Source organism: Pteropus alecto, unplaced genomic scaffold (assembly GCF_000325575.1).
Source record: "Pteropus alecto unplaced genomic scaffold, ASM32557v1 scaffold43, whole genome shotgun sequence".
NCBI lineage: Eukaryota > Metazoa > Chordata > Mammalia > Chiroptera > Pteropodidae > Pteropus > Pteropus alecto.
In genome coordinates, this window is record NW_006435764.1 from 8,431,675 (window position 1) to 8,441,929 (window position 10,255).

At 52.9% G+C, this 10,255-nt stretch overlaps 1 protein-coding gene across 4 annotated transcripts in view; it reads right to left on the reverse strand.

Moving 5' to 3' along the window:
• Positions 1 to 955: 955 nt before the first annotated feature.
• Positions 956 to 10,255, reverse strand: part of TMEM109 (transmembrane protein 109) — a 12,417-nt gene continuing 3,117 nt past the window's right edge. The window contains exons 1-4 of one of the 4 annotated variants that reach the window (XM_006911240.3): positions 8,756 to 8,921; positions 3,979 to 4,223; positions 2,960 to 3,062; positions 956 to 2,483 (exon numbers count right to left, since the gene is read on the reverse strand). In XM_006911240.3, the coding sequence (XP_006911302.1) occupies positions 2,092 to 2,483; positions 2,960 to 3,062; positions 3,979 to 4,215 (732 nt within the window). In that variant the 5' untranslated portion in view covers positions 4,216 to 4,223; positions 8,756 to 8,921 and the 3' untranslated portion in view covers positions 956 to 2,091. Of the gene's footprint in view, positions 2,484 to 2,959; positions 3,063 to 3,978; positions 4,224 to 4,897; positions 5,100 to 7,147; positions 7,274 to 8,755; positions 8,922 to 10,255 lie in introns of those variants that run through there. The other 3 variants (XM_025046219.1, XM_025046220.1, XM_015588932.2) reach the window with 3 other exon arrangements.

Sequence of the window (10,255 nt, forward strand, 5' to 3'; positions counted from 1 at the left end):
GTTGGGAAGAAAGCCACTTCCCTGCCGACCGAACAACAGGGGCCTGGCCCGTCTCTGACAAGAGGGACTGGACACGTTCTGTTCGCTCCCTCTTGGAAGCTCCTGACCCAGGAGGAAAAAGCCACTTCCTCTGCCTTTCCCCCGCCCCACAAGCAGATCATCTGTAAAGGCATCTGACACCTGAATCAGAACCAAAATTCAGGGACGAAGGGGGACCAAACTGCAGGGGTGGAAAGGGGGTAAAAGGGGGCCAAAGAGTCAGGTGACAGCTACCAGAGCCTGCCCTGACAGCAGCCTGGGCCACTCCCGTGAAGGAAGGGCTCCAGGTGCAGGCAGCAGTTCATGCCCAGTCCCATCCCAGAGAGAGGGCCCTGGGCCTAGGGAGGATGAGGGCATGCCTCTGCTCCCCAGGGAAGGCCTGCCTTCCAGTGTCAGCTTCCTGACCCCGCCTGGCTTGCCAGGCAGTGTTGGAAGGGGTTCCAAAGAGGGGCGTCTAGCTGAACACTAGCATCTCCAGGGCAGCTTAAAAAAAAACCCAAAAAACAAAAAATAAACAAGAAAAACAAAAAACACGCTCAGGCCCCTCCGCAAAACAGATCCAATCTACCTGCGGGGTTGGGAAACACCTATCTGCTCGGGGAAGAAGGGAGGGCAGGCAAGTCTCCCCGGCTGCGGGCCAGGCTTTGAGACGCGCACGTGGCTGTGGGGGTGTCAGCTGGTTCCTGGAAGTAATGGGGCCATGCCTTCTTCATTCCTCCCACTCCTGGAAGGAAGGGTACCTGGTACCAGCCTTCCTTCCTGCCCCCTCTCCTCCCGCCCTTTCTCTTTCGGCCGGCTTCACACCGCCCCTGCTGGGAGAAATCAGGAAAGCTGAGGGCGCTATAGAATTGGGTTCAGCTGTAGAGGGAGAAATCCAAACAATCCAGACTTTGAGTAAATACATTTTATACGGAACCAGATAATAAAATAGCGTGCACTTTATTTAAAACCAACCAAGCGCCGATAAAAATATAGATCACTGCAGCGGTGATTGCACATCGAACCTTAACAGCTAAGAACTGGGCATTTATTCGCTCTTCACGTCACGGGCTGGGCCTGGCGGGGGAGGACACTGGCCTCCACCACAGCCTCACAGAGCCCTGGTGGAGGGGTCAGCAGACTCCCCCTCCTCCCCACAGACCGTGTGAAGGGAAGGGGCTGTGGTGCCACCTCTGTGATCTTCCGGATCAGCAACTCCTTGGCGGCAGTGAGTGGAGAGAGAGAGAGATGGAGACCCACCCGGGGCTGCGCAGACAAGGAGATGAGTCGTCTTTCCTTCTCGGGGTCTCCGAAATCCCCACGGGGGAGCCAAGGCCACTGCAGGGTCCTGCTTGCAAGCACAAGCCTACGAAGCAGTCATCTTTTGCTTTGGCCGAAGGGGAATCGAGATCCAGAGAGGTACCGCTCTCTTCTTGACACAAAGCAGCCACGGTGCACACAGTACAGCACAGCAGCGGGTGAGCAGAGGACCCGCTTGTTCGGATTAAGGCACTTGTAACAGACTTAACGGACATCTGGCCTCCAGCCCCATGGGGGAGCTTTCCCACTTCCCTTCCCCGCAGGTCCCATATGCCCCGCCTCTTCCCATGCTGGGCAATGATGGGGAGAGGAGTGGGCCTTGAGGGACGATGGTGCATGGTTCGGTTGGAGCACAGGGCTGGAGGGAGACACTCAGGAAGGGAGCTGGGGATTTGACAAAAGACGAGCGAGAGAAGGACAGGAGAGCCAGAGCATCGCGAGGAAGGCAAGGTGTAGCAGAGTCAGGGGAGGCAAATGGCAGTGATGTTCGCTGAGAGCAGAAGCAGCAGCTGGGGGACAGGCCCCTCCAAGCTGCCATGGCTGGGAGCAAAGAAAGGGTTAAGAGATGCGACCCCAGACAGAGGGCCAGCAGGGGGAATGGTCTCCCTCCCTCTCAGCTGGGGGGTCTGGTGCAGACATTAGGTTCTGAGGGTTCAGAGACAGGGGAGGAGAGGGGACAGGGGGCTGGCAGGAGGGCCAGCGACCCAGAAGCAGCTCAGCTCTTTGGTACGAAGGCATCGTCCGGCGTCCTTCTCACTCCTCCCCCACGCTCCGGGGCCCCTTCGCCGCCCGCCTCTGCCGCCAGCGCATCTCTTCCACCTGGCGCTCCAGCACACGCACCTTGGCCTCCAGCTGGGCCCCCGAGGCCCGGCTGCCAGTGAGCCGGCTCAACAAGGCGTAGAGGGTCAGCAGGCCCAGGAGGAGCAAGGCCCGCATGGAAGGGTCGGGCACCGACCTCACCAGTGCCACGAAGCCAGCCAGGAAGAGGACAAGCTTCAGGCCCCACAGGATCCGCCCCAGCAAGGCCAAGACCAAACCGAGGAGCAGGGACAGAATCCAATAGATGACCAGGGCCGCCGTTCCCCACAGCAGGAAGGTCTGGACCTGGCTGGGGCTGAGCTTCAGGCCCTGAGTGAGATGATCACCTGAAAGGGGGAGAGTCACAGAATCGGCCAACCTGGAGTGGCAGGGGGATGGGGGGGCGGGGGGCAGGGAGAACCAAAGATGGGAGAGGAGTTAAACCGATTTGCAAAGGAAAACTCCTTTCCCACAGGGTCACAGAGACATGAGCTTGACTCTCAGCTCCGGTTCTTATTTGCCATGGGTAGATTACTCCCTTGGGTGAGCCTATTTCATCTATGAAATGGGAGTAGTTTTCTGGGCTGCAGGTCACAGTTAAATGCAATACTAGGGCTTAGTGTGATGCTTCTGACACGAAGCAAATGCCTGGTAGGTGGTGGTGGTAGTTATTGGCCTGCTCTCACGCTGGCCTCTGGGGAGACCTGGGCGGAGGGGTGTTGACTAGGTGGGGGAAAAGTCTAGACTCTGAAAAGATAAACTCCCACAAACAGGAAATGACAGGCTAAGCAGTAGCCAATCTAAGGCGTTCTCTGCCACTCACCATCTAGCCCCAAGGCATTCAGCAGCTGCGCCCCGATCCCAGACAGAGCGAAGAAGGCCACAGAGATGGCTGAGGAGATGGCCCACATCACCTGAGACAAGGTCTGTGGAAACAGCAGGGCTGAGATGAGTGCATAATCAATGACGCTCTCCCCCGAGCCTCAGCACCACTGCCCAGGCCCATCAGGAATACCCCCTACCCGCTTCTCAGCCAGAGGTTGGCCTATCCAGGCCTGGCTGAGGGGTTCCTTCCGCGGCTGCCTTCCAGGGCACAGAGATGGCCAGCAGGCCATTGCTCCTTCCTGAACTGCAACCCAGGACATCTGGGCCCTAATTTAATTGATTTTTCTGGAATACTTTGCTGGTGGTAGTAGGTGTATGTGGGAGGGGGAATCATCTAATCCCTGTTGCATTCACCCTGTAAAATTGGGGTCCTCCTAGCCTCCCAGGGAATTCTGGAGGTGTGTGAGGTAACAGAAGTAAAGAGCTAGGATACTTCATGAAAAAGGAGTCAATTGATTCTACTATATTATTGATTTTATAAATGATCGTCTCAGCCGTTTAGTACTACCTATGCGACACCATGTTTAGGATGCCATTAGGTAGAAGAGACAGCCCTGTCTTAAGCCCCTGAGTCAGCCCCACCTCTGCAGGTGAAGGAACGAGTCAGGTCTTGACATGTTGCTGATTTAAGACTTTAGGTCAAATTTAGACCAAAATCAGACTCCATAGTCACCCAGTGACACGGATTTGTAAAGAAAGGTCATTTCTCAGCCTTTCTGGCAAGAAAGGACAGGTACAAGGGAAAGGTGGAGGTAGAGCCAAGGGCCCCAGGGTAGGAGTCAAACAATGAGAGTGCAGAGGCAGGTCCTGTCTGGCTTCATTTGGTGACATCTGGGGCTTTCCGCACCAGGGATTATGGCACACGGAGGATGTGGAGCCAAGATGGGGTGGCCACGAACATCTCCTCCTTTACCTGTCCTCAGTATGTGCAGTCATAGCAGGGGCCACCTTCCTTACCTCGGAAACCAGGTGCATGGTCTCTGGCCCAATCCAGGAATCCAGTGTTTCCCGCACAGATCGACCTATGTGGTTCAACAGGTCGACTGGGACCTCCTTCTTCTGCTGGCCTGGATGCATGAAGTCTCGAGCGGACTGGGACGATGCTGGGTGGAGGACGAGGAGGGCCACTAGGATCATCAGGATGACTTTGCACAGATGTTTGCCCCCTGGTGAACTGCTGCCTGAGCCTGCCATGGCTAGGTCTGTAGGGAGAGAAGCACAGGGTGAGCAGAGAGCCAGGACTGACATAGAAACTCACTGTACCAGGTGTGACCGGCCCTCGCAGCCTCCTCCACCCCTCCCCTGTTAGCTGAGAAGGCAGCCCTGGGACTTCCAACTTAAGCTGGGCACAACCATCTGATTCACGGGTTCCTCTTTCACATTCTTTGCCATTTGTATATTAATTAACCAGCAAGTGTTACTCGTTGCCTTAAGGCGCATGAACCGATCTTTCTAAGGCTTACTCCAGTTCTGAAAATCTGAAAGCCTGTCTCTGTGTCTTAGGTGATATGGGCATTAAAAAAAAAAAAAAAAAAAATTTATGACTATAAGGCTTTGTCCCCAAAGAGGTTATAACCTACTTAAGAGAAAGCGGATTAAAAAAAAAAAAACCTTAAAAAATAGCACACAAATAAGATTACCAAGGAATAACAATGTAAAGAAAAGAGCTCAGTTTACATGCTCAAACGAGACTGTAACTGCACATGAGCCATTAGCTCTACAGGACAATCATGCAGGTGGGTATATTATCCTCTTCACCAGCATTGGTACAGATGAGAAGAAACTGAGACATAGGAGTTAAGCATTTGCCCACGGTCACTGGGCTAAGTAGAAAGGGCAGGATTTGAACCCAAGCTTCCGCTCCCAAATCACATACTCTTTGGGAGTGAAGGTGATACAGTGAATCTCAACTGTGGCTGCTCGCTGGAATCACCAGGGCGCTTCCCAAAAGACTGATGCTGCCGTCCCAAGCCCAGAGCTTCTGCTGTCACTCTCCGGATGTGGCCTAGGCTTAGACCTGAAAAGCTCCCTAGGCCATTCCACTGTGCAAAGTTGAGACTCACTGAAACAGAAGGACCCGACTCACCAGTAAAGGGTCAAGCACAACCTTTAAGGAAAGATATTATTAATAAAAAGCTAATCACGTGCCATCTATCTCCTTTAATCCTCATAACAACCCATCAGGTAGGTATTGTTATTATCCCCCATTGGACTGATGAAGAAACTGAGTCTAAGCAGGATGAGAAATAAGTGGGAAAACCAGGATTTGAATCCAGGTGCGTCTGACATCAGCCCCCTCGCACTCACAACCTTGCTGTATCGTCTCCAACGCTAAGTCTTGGAAGTGATTTAGAAAGTCATACAATAGACCATTCATGAGCTAAACTAAAGTTGGCATCAACCAATCATCTCCGGGCATTACTGGTGACAATTCACTTAATCACATTGTGTTTCATGCTCTGATCGTTTCTGCTTCATGATGCTATAGGCAAGTTAAGACCCAACAAAGCGCTGACTCACTGAAGTAGGTAGGATCAGCCAAGAAAAATGTTTTCAATCCCAGCCTCTCTTTGCCACCATGCTTGAGAAATGTCAAGCGGCCCCAGCGAATCCCTTGTTCTCTTCCAGGCTCAGAAATGAACCTGTAGCTCCAGGGAGGTCCCATGATTCAGACTTGATGATCAGAGGCTAAGCCACGCCCCTGAGGTGGGAGCAGCCAGGTGCACGAAGTTTTTGCAGTTACCAGGGCACTCAGAGAGTTGGCCAGAAACTGGAGCTGAGGAGAGGGAGGAGAGGGAGGAGAGGGAGGAGAGGGAGGAGAGGGAGGAGAGGGAGGAGAGGGAGGAGAGGGAGGAGAGGATGTTCCCCTTCTTGCTTAGTGGGAAGGAGGAGGGTCCAAGTAAGGGTTATTTATCAAATATCACATTGGGGGCACTTTCTGGCTGGAAACAGCTGCTCTAAGTCCCTCCTGAGACCTGTAGGATCAAGCAAGGCTGCAAAACATGCAATTCATGGGGATCGACCCCAGGCTGGGTAGCCTTCTACTCTTTCTGGCACAAATCAAGAACCAGATGGTTCCTGCCTGCCAGTGGTCGGATATGAGGACAGCACAGGTCAGTTCCTGACTATCTGGGTCATAACCACACCGGAGACTTAAAGAGCAAGGTTGCTATCTTGGGTTGGATTCTATATCCAAGGACCTCCACCAGGAGGGATCGGATGTCACCTCCTCCATTCTAGAAGGTCAAGGTGACGAGAGCTGCTCCCCCATGGCTGCGTGCTGCATTCTGCATCAGCCTCCACTTTCAAGTGGTCACCTGTCCCAGCCAAGGGGAGCTGGGGGACCTTGAAATAAACCGTCCACACCGAGGCTGGCATTGCCTTGCCAGCTGACCTTCCGAAGTGCACCGGAAAGCTAATCTTTGCAGATAAGAGTTGAGATCACTGGCTGGTCCATTCCTTCAAATTGTTGTTAACAGGATTCCTTCTCCTTGCTTCCAGGTTAATCCCAGGCAGCAAAAATCCGACCCACCACCATTGTGCCTCTTCACTTCAGTCCAAAAACGTTTTAAAAATAGAAGCCATGGCTGTCATGAGCAGAAGCAGTCTCGAGCTCCGAGAGGAAGTATGTCAGGCATCTTCACCTCCTGCAGTGCCTAGCTTCACACAAATAGTAGGCACTCAACAACAGCGAACTGTGTGTGTACACATATACATTGTGTGTGTTGCTTTATAATTTACAAAGTGCTTATTCCACCATCTCATTTAACTATTACGACAACTTTATGAGGGATTGCTACTCTCCACACACATTTTACTCAGAAAACTATGGCTGAGAAAGGTCAAGTGACTTCTTCAAGTTCACACAGCAGAACTGGCACTTCACTCCTAAAGTCTAAATCTTGCCCCTTTGCTCGTTCCACACCCCTACTCGGCCTCAGTAAGACACAGTCCCTGCGCTCAAGGTGCTTAAAGTTCTCCCAAATATCAACAAGCTCAAAGTGAGAGGACATCCAGACTCCCAGGACGAGACCACACACCAGGAGATGACCTACCTGCTGGGCTTACAGGTCATCGTTTTGTACCAAGAGGTATGAGGACAGTAAAACCTTGGAACTAGACCTACCATTGCTGTTCAGGCAGCTGCAATAAGGCTCAGGCAGGGCCAGGAGAACCCGGCTGAGCTGGGGAAACTGCTTCATTTAACTATGGAAGGGAGGAGGCACTATATGTTTAGGCGTGGTTTGCCAAGAGGGCAGGGTTGGGCGGTCCACACACCCCCTGTGTCAAGGCTCCTTCCTCTGGTTAGTTTCCTTTCTCCGAGAATCACTACGTGGCGTGCGCACGAGGGGCGGCATTAGCGCCCTCTGCTGGCCCTCATTTCCCCCTAATTGCCCAGAGCGGCCCCAATGGAGCCGCGGTTCTCATCAGAACCACCTGTGGACCTCTTAAAGCAAGGATGTCTGCCCCAACCGGTACCAACTTTCTCATACTCTCCCAGAGAGGGCCCAGGCTTTTGTTTGCAGAGCTCCCGGGGGTTTCTGATGCATAACCATAATCAGCAGCACAGGGAAGGCTATTCTAGGCAAAGCCCTGAAAGTGTAGCAGTATACAAAGGACCCTCAACTTTCATCCCAGGCTTAATTCTGCCACAAACTAGAAGTCACTACCTTGTGCCTATTGTATAATCTTCTCAAACGTAAAATGGGGTTAAGCAGGGTTTAGAGTTATTGCAAGGAGTTAACACGTTTCTGTAAGATCTTTGTATATTGTAAATACCTATAGAAATGTTGCAGTTCGCAAATTGCCAATATACCACTCATTACAGTGTAGCAGAATTAAGCAGTTTATATGCCTGCATCCCCTATTAGACTTTGAGCACCTCCCGGTCAGAATTGACAACTAATTTTTTTGGAATCTCTAGCACCTAGCACAGAATGATAACTTACATGTCTGTTAAGTGAATATCTGAAGCCCGCCAAGAACCCATGAGGGTAGCAACGGAGAGCCATGGAGAAGTTGGGAGAGGGGGCTTATTTTAAAGTTGATCCAACTATGCAGCGGCCACCCGAGGACAGCTGCATTAAAAGGAAGCTTCTAGACGGGGCAAAGCTGCCACTAAGGGGAATGAAGTCAGTGTCTGGGCAGGTGCGGGCAGCCCCCGTTAAACCCTTGACAGCTGCTGCCCGGCAACTGTTTGGCGACAGGCAAAGGGGAAGCGTCCCAGCTGCACGGCGCCCTCCCGAGGGCCCAGCCTCGGCAAGACCGGGTGTCAGTGGTATGCGCTATTTCGAACAGCGCGTCCCCTGCCAAGCCTTGCTGGGTGGCGTCCCTGGCAAGGGATCTGGAGCGGCCCATGGGTTCGGGGTACCCCAAAGGGCTAGGAGCGAAGCCGCAGGAGGCTGGGTCGTGGGGTGGGGGGTCGGGGACGAGGTGCTAAGCGCTGGCCTCATTCCCCAGCCTGGTCGCCGCCGCCGCGCCTGGGCGGGAATCGAAGCAGCGCTGGGATTCCTCTGCTCCCAGGAAAAGCGTGCCTCCCGTTGCCTAGTTACGACGCCCCCTGTTGCATAGCAACGAGGATCCGGGTCCCTAGTCGACTTCCCGGCCGCGCGACGTTGGACCCCTCCCCAGTCGTGCTGGCCGGGCCTTGCGGCTCCGCCTTGGCCCCGCCTGCTGTGGCTGCCTCCTCCCCGCCCCGGTCTGCCCCCGAGCCGCGGTCTGCGCTCACACTCACCGGGCTCCGGCCACTCCTGCCGTTCACGTGCGACTTCGCTAAAACGCGCCACCAAACCCGCGCCTCAGTCCCGGGGCGCTGGTTTATCGTCTGCGCACGCGCAAGGCGGGATGGGCCCTGGTGCCGGCCGCTCCCTCCAGGCCCAAACCCGGTGCCGTGTGCGCATGCGCCCTGCCCTCTCAATTTTTGTTTTCCAGCCTTTCCCACAGGGAGAAGGGTGGGATCGGAAGTTCTAGCTGGGAACGGAAGTCTCTGGCGGGAAAGGGGACAGAAGTGACCATATCTGGGTGTAGAGTAGATAAACTAGGTCTTTGAATTTGGGGGTCGAAGCCTATCCGCCTCTCTAGCCCCTCGGCATTTCGGGCAATGTAGTTCTTGAGCTCCGTACTGCGCATTGTTCTGACGGAGGGGCGCCCGAGAGCCCCTGTTGTTTGAAGAAACTTTTCGCGCTCAAAAGGCATAACGGTAAAAGGTGTTCGAGAAACAGTTAGAGGCTCACAACGCTAGGGAAATGCATCCGCTCCCCTGAGAGCAATTCTACACCCGAACTGTGCGGATGGCTCCCAAAACGTTCATTCAGTTTTAGGGAAGGAAAAGAACTGACTGCCAGACCTCAACTCTACTAACTAAATAAATAAATAAAAAGTGTGGGCGGGGGGGGGCAGCATAACGAGGGGGAGCGACCAGGGATTTGAAATGTGATCCTTTGCCTGCTTTGTGATTCCAGGCACGTAGCTTCATGTCACTGAGCCTCAGTCTTTTCCGCTTTACTGTGAAAGTACTATAAGGTCCTAAAAATACCACTCAACAGTAAATGTGGGGGTTCAATGAAGTAAGAGTGAACATTATTTAAAAACATCCAAGTTGCTGTCCGAATGCTTTGATCACATTGGTGGCCACAGGAAAGCTCTTCTTTGATGTTAAAGCAGTTCCTGAAACCCAACAGTCTAACACAGACCCCTCCGCCCCGCTTACCCCACCCACCTGAATCGACCTTCTAATTCTGCCTTCTCAGACTAGGCGCTCCAGTAGCAACCAGTCTGTTACCTCTTCCAGTTGTTTTTTTTTGGCGCCTCTTGCATCTATCTTGCTTTGGACCCTCATCTCTTCGTGCCACTTTCTTCCCCAACAAGCTCTGGTAGCTTCTCGGGCCTCACCTTCCAGCCTTTCTAACAGTTGCAACTTTACATTTGCTCTCTTCGTGCCACTTTCTTCCCCAGCAAGCTCGGGCCTTCTCGGGCCTCACTTTCCAGCCTTTCTAACAGTTGCAACTTTACATTTGCTCCTGAGACTGTTTCTAATTTGTAGGACTACCAATCTCAGCCCACAGACTTTGCTGTGCAAGAAATGTAACTTTTCCCCTCTGTGACTAGTTAACTTCTTTTCAATTCTCTTTCTCATCTGAATGGTAGGAACAGCTTTTTAGGGTTCTTCCCATCCTTGATTTTCAGGTTGTACAAACCTTTTGGAAAATTAACATAGAGTCAGTGTTAACATAGA